Genomic DNA, 20,775 nt, shown 5'->3' with positions numbered 1-20,775 from the left:
ACCCTTTTTTATTCGCAGCAGTAGATCAGGAGGTGACGAGTCCCTGTGAGGAACGGGCGGCGGTGCCAAGAACCGGCCGTGGTGGCAGTTTCCCTTCCGGACGTCATCTCGCCTTTTGGGCCTGTCCTCTCTTGCCTGTTGCTATTTCAGTCCGCCTGTCTTTTATTCCCCTCACTCTCTCCCTCTTATCTAGTTTGTACTTTCTCTCGGCTTTTCTGCTGTGACGGACCCTGCTGGACGATCGCGTGGGCGGCCATTGCTTTCCTCCTATCCTTGCCCTGACCTCTTATCCTACCTCTCCCTCCCCTCTCCTTTCTTAGGATAGCGCATTCCCCGTGCAACTAACTGGCTGATTGCGCTGTCCGCATTACGGGCCCACCGGCTCCCGCCGCATCTCTCCGTCCTTCTGTTCCCCTGATCTAAGCCCATCCAGAGCTTCGCAACCATCACCATGAGTCGGTACGTGATATTTTTTAGGGTGCCCGTGCGCTTGTTCTGCTCTTCGATGGGATTACTGACATGATCAATTGAAATCCAGCACGGAGACGGATTTGGCGATTAACATTCGCAAAGCCACGAGCATCGGTAAGTTACAGCTGCAGTGCTCCCCTGATGCTTACTAGTGACTGATCATATTGCAATCACAGAGGAAACCGCCCCGAAACGTACGAATTACTCCCTCCCGAGCTCTATGCCATATCGATGAAGCTGTCCTCCTGTTCTTCCAACAGAACAATCGCTAATCTTCTCCCAGGGAAACATGTTCGGAGCTGCATCGTGTACACATGGGATCATAAATCATCCAGCGCCTTCTGGGCTGGCATGAAAGTGTATGTCTGCTTGCTTTGTGTCTGTATTTCGCTTTCATGCGTCAGCTGACTTTATCGTCCTCTCGTGCAGTCAACCTGTCCTTGCCGACGAAGTCCAGACGTTCAAGGCGCTCATCACGATACATAAAGTGCTACAGGAAGGTCATCCCGTCGTGGTCCGTGAGGCACAGCAGCATGTCAATTGGATCGATAGTCTGATGCGCGGTGTCGGTGGAGATGGTATCCGAGGTGCGTACAATTCCTGGTCGGGAGGAAGATGGGTTTGAGCTGACATGGAGCTGGGACGATAGGATACGGTCCCCTCATTCGCGAATACGTCTTCTACCTCGAGTCGAAGCTGGCGTTTCACCGGAACCATCCCGAATTCAACGGTTAGGACACCAATACGACGACCCCCCCGCCCCTCGCATGGGTACTGATCGATATAGGCCTGTTTGAATATGAAGAGTACATCAGCTTGAAGACTACCAATGATCCCAATGAAGGGTACGTCGGATGTGCAACCAATGTCCATGTGCCTGGCTGACAAGTGACTAGGTATGAGGCCATTACCGACCTCATGACACTGCAGGATCAGATCGATGCTTTCCAGAAGTTGATCTTCTCGCATTTCCAATCCGGCACCAACAACGAATGTCGCATCTCTGCGCTGGTTCCACTGGTGCAGGAGAGCTACGGTATCTACAAGTTCATCACCAGCATGTTGAGAGCCATGCACACAAGTACGCGTCATCTCTCCTGTAATGGTTTAATGGGTACTGATATGGATTGGCTTAGCAACGGGTGATACGGAAGCGCTAGAACCCCTCCGCGGCCGATATGATGCACAGCACTACCGCCTCGTCCGTTTCTACTACGAATGTTCGAATCTGCGGTATCTCACAAGCCTGATCACCGTCCCCAAGCTGCCACAGGACCCACCCAACCTCCTGTCGGAAGACGACGAACGTCCAGCTCTGCCGAAGCGACCGGTCAAAGAACCCGAGCCTCAGCCGTCTCCGCCGCCCAAGATGACTGCAGCCGAACCGGAGCCCATCAACGATTTCTGGACCACCGAAGCCAGGCGTCAGCAAGAAGAATACGAAGCCGAGCAACGCCGCTTGCAGCAGCAATGGGAGGATCAGCAGCGGCAACAACTTCTCGCGCAGCAGCAGGCTCAGCGCGACTTTGAGGAACAGCAGCGCCTTCAAGCGGAGCAGCAGCGCCTCGCTCAGGAACAGCTTTTGCGCGATCAGTACCAGACACAGACCCAAGGTCGCTTGGCCGAGCTTGAGCAGGAGAACCTGAACGCTCGCGCCCAGTACGAGCGTGACCAGCTCATGCTGCAACAGTACGATCGTCGAGTCAAGGATCTTGAGGAGCAGATGAACCAGTTGACCTCCAACCTCAACATGCAGAGTGCTTCCAAGGACGAGCAGATCCGGGCGCTGCAGGAGCAGGTTAACACGTGGCGGTCCAAGTATGAAGCCCTGGCTAAGCTTTACTCTCAACTCCGCCAGGAGCACCTCGACCTTTTGCAGACGACGAAGAGCCTCAAGCTGAAGGCAGCTTCGGCACAGGAGGCTATTGAACGCCGTGAGAAGCTTGAGCGTGAGCTCAAGACCAAGAATCTCGAGCTGGCCGACATGATCCGCGAGCGAGATCGCGCACTGCACGACAGAGACCGCCTGACCGGCAACAACAAAGAAGAGCTGGAGAAGGTCAAGCGGGAGCTGCGCTTCGCCCTCGATCGAGCTGAGAATGCGGAACGCTCCAAGGGCACGGAGATCTCGACACTGTTGTCGAAATACAACAGAGAAATGGCGGACTTGGAGGAGGCTCTCCGGGTAAGTTTCCCTCTTTGGGTTATCTGACAGCTAATTGCTGACTCTGGCCACAGAACAAGTCTCGCGCCCTGGAGGAGGTATCCAACAAGACCTCGGAGCGCGCAGGCGACCACGATCTTGCCCTGCGCGAAAAGGACGAGGAAATCGAAGTGTACAAGTCCGGAATGGAGCAGGCTTTGATGGAGCTCGAGGAGCTGAAATTGGTATGTGGTTAGCGCAAAACACATGGTGGTATGTCAAGCTAACAGATGGCGCAAATAGAGTCAAGGTGATGTCGACACCGCGCTGGACTCGCAGATTGATACCGTTCTGCAAGGCACCGTCTCTAAGATCAACGATATCATCGATTCGGTTCTCCAAACGGGTGTGCAGCGTGTGGATGATGCTCTGTATGAGCTAGACTCCTCTATGCAGGCTGGTAACCAGAACGCCTCGCCGCCGTATGTGCTTTCGCAGATCGAGAAGGCTTCGGCCTCGGCTACCGAATTTTCTACGGCTTTCAACAACTTCATTGCGGACGGGCCCAACAGCACACATGCGGAAATTATCCGGACTGTATCCATTTTCTCTGGCTCCGTGGCCGACGTGCTGAGCAACACCAAGGGCTTGACGCGTTTCGCCAATGACGAAAAGAGCGCGGATCAGCTGATCAACGCAGCCCGCAAATCCGCCCAGGCGACCGTGCGGTTCTTCCGAGGCTTGCAGTCTTTCCGTCTTGAGGGACTGGAGGCGCTGCAAAAGACCGATGTCGTGATCAACAACAACCTCGAAGTGCAGCGGGACTTGCAGACGCTCTCGAAGCTGGTTGATGCGTTCGCGCCAAAGAGTGCCAAGATTGCCACCAATGGCGATCTGGGCGACTTGGTCGACCAAGAACTTACCCGGGCGGCGGATGCCATTGATGCTGCAGCCCAGCGACTGGCCAAGCTCAAGAACAAGCCTCGTGATGGCTTCAGCACTTATGAGCTCCGGATCAACGATGTCATTCTGGCGGCTGCTATTGCAGTGACCAACGCCATCGCCGAACTCATCAAGGCGGCTACTGCGTCGCAGCAAGAGATCGTCCGGGAGGGCCGTGGTAGCTCTTCGCGGACGGCTTTCTACAAGAAGAACAACCGATGGACCGAGGGTCTGATTTCGGCAGCGAAGGCGGTCGCCAGCTCGACCAACACCTTGATTGAGACCGCCGATGGTGTCATTTCGGGTCGCAACTCCCCTGAGCAGTTGATCGTTGCTAGTAACGACGTGGCGGCCAGTACAGCGCAGCTGGTGGCAGCCAGTCGTGTCAAGGCCACCTTCATGAGTAAATCGCAGGATCGCCTTGAGACCGCCAGCAAGGCTGTTGGTGCGGCCTGCCGAGCTTTGGTGCGCCAGGTGCAGGATATCATCAAAGAGAAGAACCAGGATGATTCCGAAGCGGTGGATTACTCGAAGCTCAGCTCCCACGAGTTCAAGGTGCGGGAGATGGAGCAGCAGGTACGTCAAAATCCGATATACTCATTGATTTATGCTAATGACTTGCTTTCAGGTCGAGATCCTCCAATTGGAGAACAACCTCTCTCGGGCTCGTCAACGCCTAGGAGAGATGCGGAAGATTTCTTACCAAGAGGATTAAGTGGCTGCCAGCATGTTTTGTCATGGTTTAGCGGGTGGAAGCAGACTGGGAGGTCCAGGTCTCCAGGTTTTGCTGCAGTTCTATTCGGGTTGTGTTTTCTATGACATTGCTTGTTTGTTGGATATACCAAGTGTAGCAGCCATGCGTGTGTTTGGGCGATTATGCTCCGAGCTATCGTTGTACTGTATATAACCAGATCGCAAGGACGTCCATCAGTATTTAGTATTCTATTCTCCCAGCCTTAAACAGCGTATTTGCCGGATCTCGTTATCTGGTGGAGTCCCACTCGTCCCAACATCATATACTCAAATCATCAGATCGTTCAATTCATAAGCCCCATACTAACCAGAACCTAACACAACACAACACAACACATCCTGAGAAAATATACCAAAAACTTATAACAGCAACAAATCATCAGGAATAAATCTCAACACCAAGAATACCACTTCCTCCTCAACCCCCCAATCCCACAACTTGACCTCACAGACGACCCCTTCCCCTCCCCCTCCTTCCAAACAGGCCCCCTCGCCCTCTTCCACTCCCAAAACGCCCTCGCTGTCTCATCCACCAACCCCAATCCACCACTCAGAATCCCCTCCTGTCGCGACGACACAACCTTCCACCACCAATCAGTCTCCCGCGTTATTCCCGCCGCGCTAAGAACCCAGTCCCGCGCTTGTTGGGCGATTCCGTTCTCAAGTTGGAATGTGCGCAGGGTTGAGAGGGCGGAGTGGGTTTTCCGGGTGGTGGTGGGGGCGCGGAGGGTTGCTTGGAGGGTTAGGAGGGAGGGGATGTGGGTTGTTGTATGTGGGGACTGTGGGTGTTGATGTTGGTTGAAGAGGCTGAGGAGGGTGCCCAGGACAAGGGCATCTTCGATGGCTGTGGCTGTTTCTTGGGCTTGGTGGGGTGGAATATTTTGGGTGGGAAGGTGGGTGAGGAGGGAGGATTGTTGTTGTTGTTGGTCTTCATTTGGTTCTTGGTGATGGTGAGGAAGTGTAGTGGGTTTTAGGGTGTGTGCGAGAGAGAGGATGGTTTGTAGGCTGTAGATAGTTTTGTTGTTAGTTTAAGGTAGGCTCAGGAGAAGAGTCAAGGGGGTGGGAAGGTTCACGAACCGGTCGTCCCAGCCAGTGCATACTTCCTGTGCGGTTGGGATGGTGGTGGCTCTGCTATCAGTGCTGGTATGATATATGTTCAAGATGAATGCCTGGCCGTGTCGAACGGGGTAGAATATGGCGTGCTGGTTTGGTCCTAGCCAGACTGTGGTGCTGTGTCGTCCTTGCCAGAGTTCGTCGATTTTAGGGTTATCGAGGGCTTCGAGCTGTTTTCGTGAGATGGTCGTTTGGTAGATGGTTTCTGTTTCGGTTGCTGTGCTTGGTGAGGATGTGCGTTCTGGCGCTGTATCTTGAGATGGGGATCCATTGAATAAGTTGCCTGGTATCGCGGGTTAGAGATGGATTGTGTTTTGTAGAAAGAGTATTTACCATCTGCTCTGATCACCACATCTCCTTGTAGACTCTCACCGTCTTCCAAGATCACCTCTGCAGTGTCGCTGTATACTTCCCTCACTGTGGCAGGTCGGATCTCAGTACCCAGTTTCCGTGCCCTGTCTCGTAGAATCTGGAGCAAGTCTTCCCGATGAATCGTTCTCCCTTACAGTCAGCACAACTCTAATTCATGAGCGAACGATCGTGCAGAATAGCTTACATCCATGGCCCTCCATACACGCGACACGTCTCCTCCCCGCATGGCATTGATCTAATCACTCCACCATCGGCGTATCGCCGGAAATCGATCGTCCGGAGGATATCCCCCTTCTCGAGTACCGCATCGAGCAAACCCAATCGGCGGAGAAGATAGGTTCCGTTAGGCGGAATCTGGATGCCCGGGGTAGTCTAAAGCAAGAATATCCAGGTAAGCAAGTCTATCTTCAATGATTGGTGGTCGGGCGCATTCAAGATGGGAGAATCGTGGTACCTCAGGATCTTGACCAGACTCTAGCATGATCACGTCCAGATTGTCTCGACGACAAGTGATTGCGCATACAAAAGCCGAAACATCCTCTCCTATGATTATGACTCTCATGGCGTCCTAATTCACACTCTTGTTTCTTTTTGTTTCCCTGGGAGTATAACTACAGAAACTGGCCGCTGGGCTGCTGAATACCTTGGGTAGGCAGATCAGCGTTCAGTCGCACAGAACCCCTCTGAAGGGCCCTGGGAGCCATTGTGCTATTTAACCTTTGCCAATGGTTGTGTATCCATCCATTTCTTTTTCCCACGGAGCGTCTATTCGGCCTCGGGCCTGACCGGATCACAGGGCAGTGGCCGCTTCTGCAGGGTGCAAAAGCAAAACTGGCCCATTTCTGTCAGCCGTGCAGATGGCCTGGGCCTCAGCCTTGAGAACTGGGCTGTCGTGGTGGAGTACTATTGGGTAAGCATGTTTACTTTGTTTGGATGCAGACGCCACGGAACCAGTGCTTTTTTTCTTTGTCGTCACTTCCTGCAACTCTCGGTGATGCGGGGTAGAGAATATCCTAGGATTAATGGCATTATTGCAATCACTCTAACCACCGCTTCTCATCAGAACCAAGTGGTTTGGGCATGATCTCGCAGCCGATCTCGACCCCTTCGATAATCGCAGCGTGACGAACGGCGGTCATCTCCCCGAACCCCGTGCGTCGGGTCTCGAGATACTCGGTCGGAACATCTTGAGGGCGAGCATAATCTGGCGATCCTTGAAACCCTGTTTTCCCTTCGTATTGACCTAGCGAGCGCAGGTATTTCATCACCCCTGCTAGCGAGACATCCACCTGCCAGGATCCCCCTTCGGTTGCTTGCTTGTACAGCGCGGCCATGATCCCGGACGCGAGGAAGAAGCCACCTGCATGATCGAGCGCCTGACAGGGGAGTGCACGTGCGGCCTCACCAGCGCCGAAGTGCTCGGCCTCCGAGACGTTCATGCCGGAGCAGGTTTGAACGAGGGAGTCAAAACCTCGACGCGCTGACCAGGGGCCGTCGGGACCGTATGCAGACATGTTTGCGTAGATGATACCGCGGTTGGGTCGTCTGTGCATTATTGATTCCGGCGAGGGTCCACGGGCGGCTAGACTGCCTGGTCTATATCCCTGGACGAAGACATCTGCATCGTCGAGCAAATTGAAGAGCTCCTCTGCATCTTGGTCGTCTTGTAGATCGAATTGGACAGTTCTCTTTCCGCGGCCAAACTCCCGGTCGAGATCTGGCAGGTCGGGCAGATGAGGACTCGTCACCCAGAGCACATCGGCCCCGTGTGCAGCCAGCGTCTTCCCACACAACGGGGCCGCGATGACCCGTGAGAATTCTAGGACACGAAGCCCCCGCAGACATTTATCGGCGTGTGGGCCGATCCGGGCGGGGAGACCGGCGGGAGCGTCGCCGATTTTGCGAAGCCGGATGGGAAAGTCTGCGATGGCTTTGGCCTGCGGCAGGGCATCCCATTGTTCGTAGGTGCGAAGAGCAGCGATGGCGAGATTTGCATCAACAGCAGTGGATTCGAGGTCCACGGAGCGCCATGGGGAGATCTTGGAAGCAACATCCTCTCTGGTTGCGGTGGGAGAGCAGCCAAGAAGGGATTTCGTCCCCTCACGGTGGTTGAGGAAAGAATCATGAACGCGAACGTAGCCGTCTGATGTCTGATGAAGGCCGCCAATGATCCCCCATGATGAAGCCGGAGGCTGGCCGTCCAAGGTGTAGAGGCGTTCGGACTTGAATTCAATACAGGCGTGATCATAGGGGACGGTGACCTCGGGAGGGGTGATGCTATTCCTGAGACCATGAATTTGGGATGCTAGGAGAGCAGAGAGTGCAATTGAGGCTTGGGCGATATGGCCGACTTTGAAGGAGGAGGGAAGGCCGGGGTTGGGGGATTCGCTGATGCAGAGAGAGTCGAGAGTGTCCGCAGGAAGTTGCAGGCCCTGCCAGAGATACCTGACGGTATCGCGAGGAGTGAATGTAGATCTGTCTGGAAGGGACATGGTAGTTATTGTATGATGCCAGGTAGGATGCAGTGATGGGTCAATGTGCTGTTGATCCTTGAGACGATGATGATCGGGTGGAGACTCGGAGAGTCGGACGAAAGAGTGAGTCATTCGGCAATCTGGAAGGATTTCAGGTCAAGACCATCGTCAGCTCTCAATCAACTATTAGAGAATATCATGAAACTATAGCACTAGGAGCTTCTTCATACCCAAGTGTTTAATGGCTTTTGTTACGGTGGAGGGGATTATCCGGCTGGAGGTCCACGGAAGCATTTGCTCGGGTGAGGAGAGATGCAACAATGTAGTCCTACACAGAAGACTATCTCAAGAGACACCTCAGATAAACAACTGCTGCCCCACTGGTATCTCTGGATCGATACTATCGCGATAGTGGCAGGAATGAAGAACAAGAAGAAGATAGAAAAGATACTACTACGGTGATAAGTCCGGCTTATCAGGCAGACGTGCGGGGTAGCCTCCATAGTATACAGCCCATTATATTCCATATAATCCATACAATCTAGTCTCCCAGCTTCAACATCATATACACTACACTAATTTGCCTACTATTGGAATAATTCAACATGACAGACACCATCCCCCATATTTCCAACTGGGTCAATGGCACCCACACCACCGCAACCACACCCCGTATCCCCGTCATCAGTCCAGCCACCGAGCTCCCCATTGCGACCATCGACTCGACCTCCAGAGAAACCGTCAACCAAGTCATCACCGAATCTCTCCAAACCTTCCACAATGGCTCCTGGTCTCGCGCCGACCCATCCACACGCTTCACAGTCCTCTCCACCGCAGCTCGACTCCTCCGCTCCCGTCTTCCAGAATTCATCGATCTCGAAACCCGCCAAACTGGCCGTCCCATACGTGAGATGCGCGCCCAGCTAGCCCGCATCCCTGAATGGCTCGAGTACTTTGCCTCCGTAGTGCGCGTGCACGAAGGCCGAGTCACCCCCTTCAAGGGACCGGTCGTGAACACCCTGACGCGACTACCGCTCGGCGTTGTAGCGCTGATCACCCCATACAACCACCCGCTTCTCATCGCCATGAAAAAGATCGGTGCTGCTCTAGCAGGCGGGAACGTGGTGATTGTCAAAGCGTCAGAGCTGGCGCCGCTGTCAGTGCTGAAGCTAGGTGCATTGTTCCAAGAGGCGGGGCTACCTGATGGCGTGCTGCAGATTATCAGTGGATACGGGTACGAGACGGGGAAGTATCTGTGTGAGAGTCCGTTGTTGGCCAAGATAGACTTGACCGGTGGTCTGGCAACGTATAAGGCTATTGCACCATCTGCGTCAGCGAATCTCATCCCCATTACGGCCGAATTAGGTGGGAAGGCGCCTGTGTGCTTGTTCCCGAGTGTGGGAGTGGAGGACGCGGTCAAGGCGGCGCTTTTTGCGAGTTTTATCGCAAGTGGACAGACATGTGTTACGGGAAGTAGGCTCCTGGTTCATGAGGAAATTTACGATGAGTTTGCGGCGCTGCTGAAGAAACGGGTGGAGGCGTTACGACTGGGCGATCCATTCGACGACCGGACGCAGATCGGAACAGTTATATCCAAGATGGCGGTGGAAAGATGCGCTGCGTTCGTGGAGAGAGCTGTGCAGGAGGGCGGAAAGGTCCTCTGTGGTGGGCATGCGACTATCAGTCCTTTGTCTGGCAAAGGGTACTACTTCGAGCCGACGATCATTGAGACGCGTCCACAGACGGACCTGGAATGTAACGAGGTGTTTGGGCCGGTCATTGCTCTGATCAGGTGCCAGTCGGAGGCGGATATCATCCGCGTTGCCAATTCGTCTTCGCTGGCGCTGGGGGCTTCGGTCTGGACGGGTGACTTTAAGCAAGCGCATCGGGTGGCAGAGCAGATCGAGGCGGGGATCGTGTGGATTAACGGACATCACTTGAATGATCCCTCGTCACCGTGGGGTGGGTTCAAGCAGAGTGGGATGGGGAAGGAGAATGGGTTGGAGGCGTATGAAAGCTACACGAAGGTTAAAAGTACGATTATCAATTATGGGGTGCCTCCCGTTTGGTTTGATGATGAGCCTGCAGGTGCTCGCTATGGATAGTATGACTCCATGGATACTAGTTTGTATTTGAAATCAAGAAGCGGATATCAGATTACTTTACGTCTCTAAGATCTTATGGCTTCGGTAGTTCTGGATATTGATACACCAGTGATTGCATTCTTATGTGCAGACTGAAGCTGGACAACCGTCTGTGAAGATTATTACACATGATTGCACCCTCTATCTCCCTAAGCACTGTCAACTCCATACTCTGCTCCCGGAGAAGTCATTGCAGAGAGGAGAGCGCCCAACAGTGAGTTAACCAGACCAACTAGACAGCACACAACCACATTTCTAATCTAGCTTCCACTGCCTCAAAGTCGAATCAGTATGAGCGATGAGCAAAAACGCAGCATTCTTAGAGCAAACCGGTCCTCTAACACCCGCCGCACCAGGAGGAAACTCATGCATAGCAAGGGACACGAAATCGTAGACCATAGTTGCCACACCACTCCAGTTAAAGATGAGCTTTTTTCCACCATCACAGAACCGTATATCAGAAGCCAAGTAGGAATCCGCATCATCCTTATCCCCGCGTTGATACGGATTCCATCTCATTCTTTCCAGCCCATTGGTAACATCCCAAAGGATAAATTCACCGAAGTGGCCAGCTGTAGCCAGTAGTTTTCCATTGGGGCTCCAATCCAGGGACTCAGTTGAAAATGCAGGACACTCCCACTCCGATATACTGACTCCCGTAGCAATATCAAAAATTTTTATCTTAGATGGACCAGTGCCGTCTAAGATTAAGGCGATATGTTTGGAGTTCGGCGAGAAGATCCCATTCCATGCGCCAGCCGTGAGAGAAAGGTCGAGGACGTTCTTGCAATTGCCGCTGTCGGCGAGCCATATCCGAACTGTGCTGTCTCTTTCAATAGCCCCGATCAATTTCGAGTCTGGGCTTATTCCTGCCCACAAAATTCCACCCGATTGGCCAAGTAGGTCGCATCGGGTCCGTCTGGCCTCGAGATCCCAGATTATGATTCTTGGAAAACGACATGGCCTTGTTCTGGTCTCAAAAGCTTCATCTTGGGTTAAACAAATCATAAATCTCCCGTCCCTACAAAAGAGCGCAGTATTTCCTTCCAATTTGGTCTGATGCTCGCTGTTGTGGGTTTCCAAAGCTCTGCTCAATGTGACCTTGATCGCCTGTTGGATTGACAAGCTTGCTTCTTCGTTTTGCCTCCACCCATGGGTACAGACAAGCTTCGTAACTATTCCTTCAGCTACTTCAGTCGATAGCTGGCAAATGTCGACTTTCTGACCTCCCGAGGGATCCAGTATCTTCCCTTCGCTATCGAGAATCCAAAGCTTGACCTGATCCGCTGATGAAACAAGTATATATCCTCCAGCCCTTGTCGCACTCGGTGAAAAAGAGAGTTGCAATATGTTCGATGGATTTCCCCCCGATTCATCAACCAGTTGGAAAGTAGCACCCAGCCGCGTATAAATACTGATGTCTTTCCCAATAGCGACAGAAACCAACTTGTCATCTGAGCTCAGAGCGAGAGCAGTTATTGATCCTGGAAGCTTTACTTTGCAGCTCTGCTGACCCATACGGTGAGCAGGTGCAGATGGCTCCAGTATTCCTTGAGAAGTCTCAGGGTTATTTTCTGGCTCTCTATGGGGGGCGTCCCGTCCTGAAGCATTTCTCTTTTTCCGTGACGGAGCCATTTTTCCTTGTGCCAATCTTTCAGTGAGGAAGGAAACTCTAGCAGATTATGAGTACAGACTGAAAGGTCTTCAAGAGGTAGTCATCACGGGGTTGAAGAGCCTTTTCAACGACGAAGTGTAATCATAATGGCGTGTCGGGGAATTGTGTTACAGAGGCAGCATCGACAGGATTACCAGTGGAGCAGATTCAGTACTAAAAAAACCAGGTCATATTCACTGCAGATATCAGAGAGGGATCCGGCTCCCATAGAAACGGTCGTGTTGTCGAGGCTGCTTCCTAATAGATGTATGTGGGTAATAGTTTTGTAGAGATATACGGTTACCAATTGATCCTTCAGTAGCACCACTCAAGATGCTTGGATATTTACTTGTGTACTACATAGCTTATAGACACGCAAGGCTCAAGACATAGTTTTCTATATATTGGTTGCCAAAAACGTCGATCCCGGCTCAAGTGCTGAAGCGGGCCTACTACACAGGCCTGTAGATTTGACAACAGATGCACGTTTTTTATATAGATTTGCAGTAGGAAAGCACCATTTAGAGTCACCGCTGGCGCCTCACTAGTTATACGTTATAACAAGCAAAACAGTACTATATGCCATGTCATTAATTCAATTAGAACATGGAAAGATGTCGGCATCATATTTCATACTTCACATACGTTATAGTAAGCATTACAAACCCACAACATGGTTGAGATTTTGGACAGTTTGAGTAGTGTATATATAAAAGACCTGCAGGTCTCCACTGAATTGATGGCCTATGGCGAATTGGGGGGCTACCTAGGACTATCAAAGCCTTAAGTGCTAAGCGAGAGCTCTTCTTTCAACAAACCCGACCGCATTTCGAAAATCGAGAGAAAGGCTACAGGTCATTTGATGAAGCATTTCGACTTGTGATGCATGATTATATTTCCCGGGCGAGTGCTAAAGCTGAGATAATAACACTTGCAATAAAACTAGCTCCTCCAGACGAGGATTGGGATCATAGACTAGCTGTATCGAACAGAGCCTCACAAATTAAGCTGCTAGAAGGAAAAGACAACTTGCCTCTTCAGAGAAGACCGATGGAGCTAAATTGCCTAGAGATGCGAGAAGATCTAAATGGGGCACACTACGCTTATGAAACAGAGGGAAGAGATTAAGGGTCAGGTGTAACCAATGAAATAATTAGAGTTGACTCTCTTTAGAATTGAAGACTACGGAATTTTACTGAACTTTTATGATTGCTTTCCATATAATAACGAGGATCACGCTACGGTTGTGCAAATGAGATGGGTTCCATATAACAGGTTCATGGCAAAAAAGTAGCAAGCTATGTACATTATAGAAACGAGGCGCTGCTAGATAACATTAGAAGTCCATGAGACGGGCGTTTGCGCTGGTAGCTCAAAAGGGCCATCCTGAGATTTGGGCCTTTGATCAAATTCGGCCAAGGCACCTTTTTCTGGGCCCAGCTCATAGAAAGGCCCTCTTTCCGAGCCCATCTCGTGTCTTTCTTGACTGTGTAACTCGTTGACTTGGTCCCATATGCTGTCAGGTGCCTCCACAGGCATCAACTGATGCGCTGAGGATTCGTGATCTGTTTGTACTGTCGCATGACTTTCGTCTGAAATGGATGCTCTTTTCTGTTGTCGACGGTGATGGATGCAAAGCCCAGAGAGGATAGCAATCATTGACAGCCCCCCAATAGTGCTGCCGACAATTATGCCGACTTTAACAGCCGTTGGGAAGCCCTTTCCGTCAGAAGATGGGCCGCTCATTGAGGTATCGGTTGTATTCATGTTAGTCGTACTTGCGTTCGAAGTAGAACCTGCAGGTATCGCTTTCCAGGTGCTCCTCCAAGTTGTTTCCCAGCTGTTTGTTGTTGCCGAAATAGTGGAGTCATTGTCACCTATCGTCACCGTATCGACAATGAAAGAGCCTCCCGGTCCTGGTGCTTGAGCTAAAAACCACTTCCCACCAAGCCAATTGACCCCTATGAAAGCTGCTTGAAGAAAAGCACGGCCTAGAACAGGAGTGCTGTTGGTGGCCATGCACGGGAAGTATTGCGTTGGTGTCTTCACGAGCGGGGCCTCTAGTGTGAGATTCAGAAGAGCAAAGGGGACTTTAATGGTGATAAAGTCGTTGTTGAGATTATCCTTGCTGAATTTGAACGCTAGATAACCTGGCGAAGTTGCAATCGTATCATACTGTGGGTCAGATGTGTTCCAGAAATAGAGACCGTAATCAGAGTGGTATGTGGCAGGCAACTAAGCGGCTACCGCATCGCATGAGCTCTGAGGCAGATATATATATGGATTTGCTGGGTCCACGATGACGCTGAGACCCGAGTCCAGGGAAGAATTCCCCTGGGCCAGAAGGCCTGTTTTGTTCGCATAGGTCCAAGGAGACCCACCCTCTGCTACTCCGATACTCATATCGAGAAGCTCAATGGGGAAGCTTCCACTTGAGAATGCCTGGGAAGACACCTCACCCATCACCCTATTCTGATCATAACCTCCTAAGAGAAGCGATCCAGGAATTCCTAGAGAGGCGGAGCCAATATGCATACCGTAAGAATAAGATGGTATGTTCAGTGATCCCTCTTGTTCATAGAAGTAGCTGGTGACAAAAGTTGTGTTGATTTTGATCACAGCTCCAAAAGTCTGGTTGATAGCTGGGCTTCCAAGAGAGAGAATTCCAACCTCCAGTGGATACTCTTGCCCACCAGGATAAGTCTGCCAGCCCGCAGATATAATGATCAGATCGACATCAGGTACAGGTGCGCCGCTAATGGTTATATAGTCTGTTGCTCGCCTCGCTTTTGCGTGAATAGGAACTGCGTCCGTAAAACCCCAATCCACATCACCCCATGTCCCATATGGAGGCATTTCTATCGAGGTATTATCCAAACTGGCTGATATGTCGCTGTCAAAGAGGCCAGCTATATTCCCATAGCACACAGTCGAGAGAGTTTTGTTGTCGCAAATAGTAGAAAGTAGGATCTTACTTTCCCAACTACCTCCCGGATACAAAGCCACGTCCGATGAAGGAGTAATAATTTCGGAGATATTACTCCCAATTTGCACTGTTACCGCTTGCCAAGGGCCATCGGGCCCAAATGTCTTGTTCGACCAGGGCATCACTCGGGGCCCTGAGCAGAGAACATATTCGAGGCAGAAGATCCAAAAGGCAAAAAGGCTCTGCTGCTGCCGTCGTCGCATCCCTAAAACGAAAGCCTTTTAGAAACTCTCAAGGTAGTTCTTAAGAAACGAGGTGATGCTGGTAGGTCTGGCTCGACAAGTCTCGGGAGGGGCGAAGTAAACTACCGATATACTTCAAAGACTGGCGCATAAACGGACTCAAGTAATATTTAGCCGCCGCGGCGACCAGGCTGAGATGAGGTACCAGACACGTGTGAACTAGGGTCAGAAGTAAGTTAAGAGTTGATGTTGCAATTCGTGAACTGTCTTATAATAGTAGGTGTGGCGTTCTAAGGTCGCGCACATTTCAGGAAAAGAAAAGTCAACTCGAGACGTCAAAAGCCGAATACTGAGCTGGACATACAGGTTGGATAACGGTCAGCCAACTAGATTAAGTACGGGTCCAAGGTCGTACTCCTAAGCGCTCCTAACTACGCCAGTTGTTATTTATAGCCGCATGAGTTCTTAAAGAGGGGTTGCATAAGAACCCACTAATCAGTGGACGGTAAATGTGCATTCTGGTCGTAGGTACAGGATCCATCGAGCCGGATATGTATGGTGTTCATTCAAAATTAGTTTAATCGTATTGCCGAGCCAGAACGAAGTCGCAAAAGCACCAGATGATACATTGCTCACATCTTATAATAATGGTAGGATGTCTATTCCTTCAACAAGCGTAATTGTTGACTCTTAGCTTAATGTGCTCGGAGATGATGACAAGGCTGGGGACGAACAAGGACCCTGAACTCTCAGTAGTTGGCTCTACCCTATGCATGTTAGCGCTGTGTTGGGCACGGGCCATCATCCTGTTCCAATCAATAGCTGCGGTGCGTTATAGCGTGCTTCAGATTATGCATGGGCAGCGCTTAACTGCCCATTCATAGTTACCCGCCGTAGTCAATGCCTAGCCAGCCGAGGGGCTGTCTCGAGGCCTGAAGGGGTTTAATTCCTTACGTTAAATGCACCTTACAACACCTTCTAGTCTCCTCTAACCGTTATAAGTCGAGGCAGAAACCTCGGAGTAGAGCAGTTGTGTAACTTGCTCTTTAAGTCTTGCAACCACCTACAACAGAAAAATGTATACGAGAACTTCGAAAGTCTTCCGCATCCTTTTCTTGATTGCGTCCACTCTTTTTGGATTTGTGACGTTGTTACGACTTTCTAAACATCCGAATGCTGGGAGAGACTCCGATTCTTATTACACAGGCCTGTCTAGGGAGCGAGTCGACTGGTCGCGATATGCATACACACAATATGCAACAGACAGGTCTTATCTCTGCAATTCAGTCATGATTTTCGAGGCCCTCCATCGCCTCGGAACCAAAGCCGATCTCGTGTTGATGTATCCATCCAAATTTCTCGTCTCTGAGAATGATAGCTCACGTGAAGCACGTTTGCTTCGTTTTGCAAGGGATAACTATGGCGTGAAGCTTGAGCCAATTGAAGTAATCATGAAAGGGGGAGGAGGAGGTAAATCAACCTCATTGTGCAGCAAGAGTTCAAACTAAATATGAACGCAGCACCATGGTCAACGAGCTACACGAAGCTCCTTGCTTTCAATCAAACGGATTACGACAGAGTTCTCAACTTAGACTCTGACGCCACCCTACTGCAGGTTCGTAGATCAAATACGGCGCTTTTCATCGCAACTAACACACATGAAGACAATGGACGAGCTATTTCTGCTCCCCCCGGCTCCGGTCGCCATGCCACTGGCCTACTGGTTCTATCCGAATGAACGAGTATTCACGTCCGGGCTGATGCTCATCCAACCATCTACGGAAGAGTTCAATCGCCTACTGGAAGAGATATGGGACAATCCTTCTGAAGACTATGACATGGAGATTGTGAACAAAATATATGGAGATGATACACTCATTATACCGCATCGCCCTTACATGCTTTTGACGGGAGAATTGCGTGCCCAGAGCCATGAGGCCTATTTGGGTAATACATATGAAGCATGGAATGCTGAGGAGGTTTTAAGAGCCGCCAAATATCTCCATTTCTCGGACTGGCCAGTTCCTAAGGTATGTAACATAAAAGTCTGGTACTCTACGGACTCCATCAGAACTGTGCTAATTCTGGCGCTAGCCATGGGTTGCAGCTACTCAACATGTGATTCAGCAGAACCAGCCTGCTTGCGAAGTCAACCCTGCTACTGGTCAGCGAGATGACTGCCATCTCCGAGAGATCTGGCTAGGAATGTACAAGGACTTTATGGGAAGACGACAGGTACGTCGAGTTCTTCTTGGCCCTAATTTGACTCCATACGAAGTATACTAAATGTGAACAGAGCATATGTGGCGCTGCAATACAAGGTTACGGATCTCCCTAACTGTTCGATTTAGCTTTTGACACCACTTTACCATGGGTATAAAGGACATACCACTAATCTTCGAACGCTGGACGTTTTCTTCTCTATGAATTATTCAAAACAGCTTTGTTTGGCTTTTCAGTACATCATACATTACCAACATAGTTCTTATTTCCCTAGACCTCCAAAACATTGGTTTCTTTTCCGCGTCTTAGTATGATAGTGTACGCTCGATACAACATCTTACAATTTGCTACAAGGCCTTGATAATTACTTCTGTCAAATAGTGGCTGCTGGGCCAGCGTAAATTGCTACTACTCGTTCGTTTGACATCCGAAATGGAAGCAGAGCTTAAGACGGTCCAACGGGACAGATTATAAGATCCCGAGCATGCTAGGATGAACAATGAAAATGACACTGCAACAAACCGAACGATAATCAGGGGCTATTTCGAATATTCAGGTAATTTGTGACCTCCTCCAGCACCTCAAGAGCGCAGTCACATTAGTGATTGACCTTTGTCAATCAAGAGTCTGATGTCGCTCATAGTTCCTCCAGGAATCGACGTTCGGTTACATTGGGAGATGGGCGGTATTTTGTCTCATACTTGCCTATTATTGTCGTTATGTAAAGGGCAAGATCGGATTGAAAGTCTCCCGTGAACACTCACAATGGCACGTCGATGCCGTACTTCTCGTAATCGGAGTGTTCTAGGCTCGGTATACATTCGGCCCAGCCGTCATCATTCCGCCCTAGCTGCCAGTCGTCTCCAATATCGATCAATCTTTTTCTGCCAGCCAGAACATCCCCCTGCCTCGCTTGATACTCGGCTGCTACATCAGGATGTGGTACCCAAACTACTCTCATTCCAGCCCGTCTTGCAGCCTCCACCCCAACCACGCTATCTTCGAAGACCAAACACTCATTGGGCGAGAGGGGCTTTTCGCCAGAGTCTGAAGCTGGGTTCAACGTCTGCAATGCGACCAAGAATATGTCAGGAGCCGGCTTCCCTCGACCCTGACGCACTTGTGGGTCATCGCTCAGGATCTGTCTTTCGGGTTGGAAGTAGCTAAGCAGCCGCTTTGTTTCCGGCTTTGAGGTTTTTAACTTGTAGCTATGACTCTTGGTACTAGAAGCCAGTGCCATCTGTATCTTGGCCCCCGAAGAAGTACTACGTGCACGGCTGAGGTTGAAAAGTAGTTTCTCTGCGCCAGGAAGCGGCTCGCAATTCGGAAAATGTGCTCGCATCAGCTCGGTTGACTCACGAGCGAATTGCTCTCGGGGTATAGGCAATCTAGCCCAGTTGTGAAACACATCGCCGTTCGTCGAGTCGGGAATGCCCATAAGCTGGGTTCGAATCGACCGTGTAAGGGCAGGTCTCCCATATCTCTCAAGGAGCTTATTTGTAGACAGGGTTATTATGTCCTCCGTGTTTAGGAGCAGTCCGTCCATGTCGAAAATGCAGGCGCGGACTGCAGGGAAGCTGGTGGCCGTCTTCGTTAGTTTGTAATCTTGAATGGCACCATGCATCCTATTGGATGTAAATGGCAAAGCACTAACTCGGTCTCCAAGGGAGCCATGGCTACTAGATGCAGGACGACTATGTGCCCGGGTTGACGGCAGAAAATGTGCAAAGGGGGATGAGATTAGGACCAATAATGATAATATTTGCTTTGAAGGGTTTAGCGTGGCCTTAGATGTCCCGGGGCGTCTCTCCTGATCGAGTATGGCGCATTATGGCAGCATGCCAGACTATCTACAGTAAGCGGGCTTGTTCACTAGTCTTATTGTCTCTTGTTCATATGCTCTAGGCTCCAGATTTACTACTAATAGCTCGAGTAACTCTCCGTCCAGTACTATAATTCTAGAACTATAAGATCACACGATGTAATTTGGGTCCTTCCGGCTCTTTGCAGCTGTTAGGCCCCTCCTAGCATGGCACCATTCTTTCCAGAATCTCACCAAGCGTCGTCTCAGGTACTGAGAATCCCAAATATAGAAGGCGTAAGCAAACAGAGTTATTGGGATGCATATGACCAAAAACCACCAAAATTCCACCGAGTTCTGTCCAAGAAGATCGATGTTCATGCCCAACAGGCTGGAGCTAAAGCTTAGAGGAATGAAAAGCGTCGCAAGCAGAGTAAGTCTCTTCAATCTCTCAGACTGCTCAATTGCTCTGCGGGATTCATCGATTGTGGCTTTATTCATTGCCAGGCCGATACCCTGAGTACACATATTGGACAGCTCTATACAGCGGGCATGAAGCTGCTCATAGTCTTCCAGTAGCCCATTTGTTGTAAAGGCACCGTCGTCACTACTGGATCTGACATTCATAACCGCTTCGGTGTCAAGGGTCTGCCAGCACGACAGCGGCACGGTATTCTTCGCCACTTGATCATCAAGGGAAGAATGGCCGTGCTTTGCTGAACCTCTGCCGAAACATTCGCATCTGGATCTAGACGATTGCTGGTTGTTCGAAATGCCATCTTGGGATGATACTGGAGGATCGGTAAGGGCGTAGCCTTGGATTTCATATGACTTGCCCATGGTCTTGGGGGAGATTGTTCCAAGGGTCTACCTTGATCCATCCAGGCAATGACCGACTTTCTGTATTAGCACATATTCTCCTTGGTAAATTTCTCATCTCTTACCGGCCCATCCTCTGTCAGTTTGTGTTATACAGAGTGATATCCATTGTTCGATCACAGAGAAGCGTGGGCACACGGTAGAGTACTCGCGCACCACGGAGTCACCGCAGCAAATTTTATTAGATCCAAGCTGCTGTAACTTATAACTTTGAAATTCAGAACACTGATGTGACCGCTGTGATTGCAGATCCTGTCCGCCGAAATCATCACGATGAAGAAGAGTGTTCACACAAAGCCGGATTATGTTGTTTGAGGAGCTAACAAGCGATGGAAAGCTGTATGAATGCCTATCGATGCACACAGAAAGAAAATACACGTGTCGTCTGAAGAATTCCGGTTCGATGTTGTACTTGCTACCAATGGCCGACACCTAAGATGGTGATATGAAGCCTCTAATGAAAACTATTTGCCCCGAACCGTCTGCTGGTGCAGGGGTGGCAGCGGAAAAGATTTCGTGTTGTTCTTGGCTATATTGTTTCATATCCCACTTCTTCGCGCCGCTGTTATATACCACAACTAAGTCGTGTGGCTGCGCAGACCTGGAAAGGGACGAGATGATAGCTCTTTCTGGTCTCA

At 50.5% G+C, this 20,775-nt stretch overlaps 9 protein-coding genes across 9 annotated transcripts; 3 read left to right on the top strand and 6 right to left on the bottom strand.

Moving 5' to 3' along the window:
* Window positions 1-66: 66 nt before the first annotated feature.
* ASPBRDRAFT_61705 (putative cytoskeleton assembly control protein Sla2) lies at window positions 67-4,271 on the top strand (the record flags this gene model as incomplete). Its single annotated transcript, XM_067628328.1, has 12 exons — window positions 67-459; window positions 539-585; window positions 648-665; window positions 755-830; window positions 901-1,058; window positions 1,121-1,201; window positions 1,259-1,316; window positions 1,368-1,552; window positions 1,608-2,656; window positions 2,710-2,859; window positions 2,918-4,132; window positions 4,185-4,271. The coding sequence occupies exons 1-12, from the start codon at window positions 452-454 to the stop codon at window positions 4,269-4,271; spliced, it is 3,132 nt and encodes a 1,043-aa protein (XP_067485565.1). The 5' UTR covers window positions 67-451.
* A 430-nt stretch (window positions 4,272-4,701) lies between these two features.
* ASPBRDRAFT_112077 (FAD-dependent monooxygenase) lies at window positions 4,702-6,356 on the bottom strand (the record flags this gene model as incomplete). The annotated part of the gene is made up of 5 exons (XM_067616622.1): window positions 4,702-5,314; window positions 5,387-5,705; window positions 5,756-5,919; window positions 5,979-6,166; window positions 6,249-6,356. The coding sequence occupies 5 exons, from the start codon at window positions 6,354-6,356 to the stop codon at window positions 4,702-4,704; spliced, it is 1,392 nt and encodes a 463-aa protein (XP_067485564.1).
* A 97-nt stretch (window positions 6,357-6,453) lies between these two features.
* On the bottom strand, window positions 6,454-8,724 carry ASPBRDRAFT_265854 (CAIB/BAIF family enzyme). Its single transcript, XM_067622282.1, has 2 exons — window positions 8,499-8,724; window positions 6,454-8,408 (listed from the first exon to the last, which is right to left on the bottom strand). Exons 1-2 carry the CDS (start codon window positions 8,560-8,562, stop codon window positions 6,832-6,834), a joined length of 1,641 nt encoding a protein of 546 aa, XP_067485563.1. The 5' UTR covers window positions 8,563-8,724; the 3' UTR covers window positions 6,454-6,831.
* A 59-nt stretch (window positions 8,725-8,783) lies between these two features.
* On the top strand, window positions 8,784-10,479 carry ASPBRDRAFT_37533 (aldehyde dehydrogenase). The gene has a single exon (XM_067623747.1). The coding sequence runs from the start codon at window positions 8,874-8,876 to the stop codon at window positions 10,371-10,373; it is 1,500 nt and encodes a 499-aa protein (XP_067485562.1). The 5' UTR covers window positions 8,784-8,873; the 3' UTR covers window positions 10,374-10,479.
* Window positions 10,480-10,667: 188 nt separating this feature from the next.
* ASPBRDRAFT_113000 (WD40 repeat domain-containing protein) lies at window positions 10,668-12,047 on the bottom strand (the record flags this gene model as incomplete). The annotated part of the gene is made up of 1 exon (XM_067616712.1): window positions 10,668-12,047. One exon carries the CDS (start codon window positions 12,045-12,047, stop codon window positions 10,668-10,670), a length of 1,380 nt encoding a protein of 459 aa, XP_067485561.1.
* Window positions 12,048-13,392: 1,345 nt separating this feature from the next.
* On the bottom strand, window positions 13,393-15,255 carry ASPBRDRAFT_51069 (uncharacterized protein; the record flags this gene model as incomplete). The annotated part of the gene is made up of 2 exons (XM_067626665.1): window positions 13,393-14,241; window positions 14,314-15,255. The coding sequence occupies 2 exons, from the start codon at window positions 15,253-15,255 to the stop codon at window positions 13,393-13,395; spliced, it is 1,791 nt and encodes a 596-aa protein (XP_067485560.1).
* Window positions 15,256-16,205: 950 nt separating this feature from the next.
* Window positions 16,206-18,029, top strand: ASPBRDRAFT_203109 (uncharacterized protein). Its single transcript, XM_067621658.1, has 5 exons — window positions 16,206-16,704; window positions 16,755-16,849; window positions 16,899-17,264; window positions 17,329-17,469; window positions 17,531-18,029. The coding sequence occupies exons 1-5, from the start codon at window positions 16,311-16,313 to the stop codon at window positions 17,570-17,572; spliced, it is 1,038 nt and encodes a 345-aa protein (XP_067485559.1). The 5' UTR covers window positions 16,206-16,310; the 3' UTR covers window positions 17,573-18,029.
* A 70-nt stretch (window positions 18,030-18,099) lies between these two features.
* Window positions 18,100-19,131, bottom strand: ASPBRDRAFT_71491 (putative HAD superfamily hydrolase; the record flags this gene model as incomplete). The annotated part of the gene is made up of 2 exons (XM_067629132.1): window positions 18,100-19,034; window positions 19,112-19,131. 2 exons carry the CDS (start codon window positions 19,129-19,131, stop codon window positions 18,218-18,220), a joined length of 837 nt encoding a protein of 278 aa, XP_067485558.1. The 3' UTR covers window positions 18,100-18,217.
* A 216-nt stretch (window positions 19,132-19,347) lies between these two features.
* On the bottom strand, window positions 19,348-20,357 carry ASPBRDRAFT_265783 (uncharacterized protein). Its single transcript, XM_067622281.1, has 2 exons — window positions 20,203-20,357; window positions 19,348-20,154 (listed from the first exon to the last, which is right to left on the bottom strand). Exon 2 carries the CDS (start codon window positions 20,096-20,098, stop codon window positions 19,430-19,432), a length of 669 nt encoding a protein of 222 aa, XP_067485557.1. The 5' UTR covers window positions 20,099-20,154; window positions 20,203-20,357; the 3' UTR covers window positions 19,348-19,429.
* Between the last annotated feature and the right edge of the window lie 418 nt (window positions 20,358-20,775).

Source organism: Aspergillus brasiliensis, assembly GCF_001889945.1.
Source record: "Aspergillus brasiliensis CBS 101740 unplaced genomic scaffold ASPBRscaffold_1, whole genome shotgun sequence".
In the NCBI taxonomy this organism is placed as follows: Eukaryota; Fungi; Ascomycota; class Eurotiomycetes; order Eurotiales; family Aspergillaceae; genus Aspergillus; species Aspergillus brasiliensis.
Note: the sequence above shows the minus strand (reverse complement) of the source record. Positions and strands in the feature narration are given on the sequence as shown.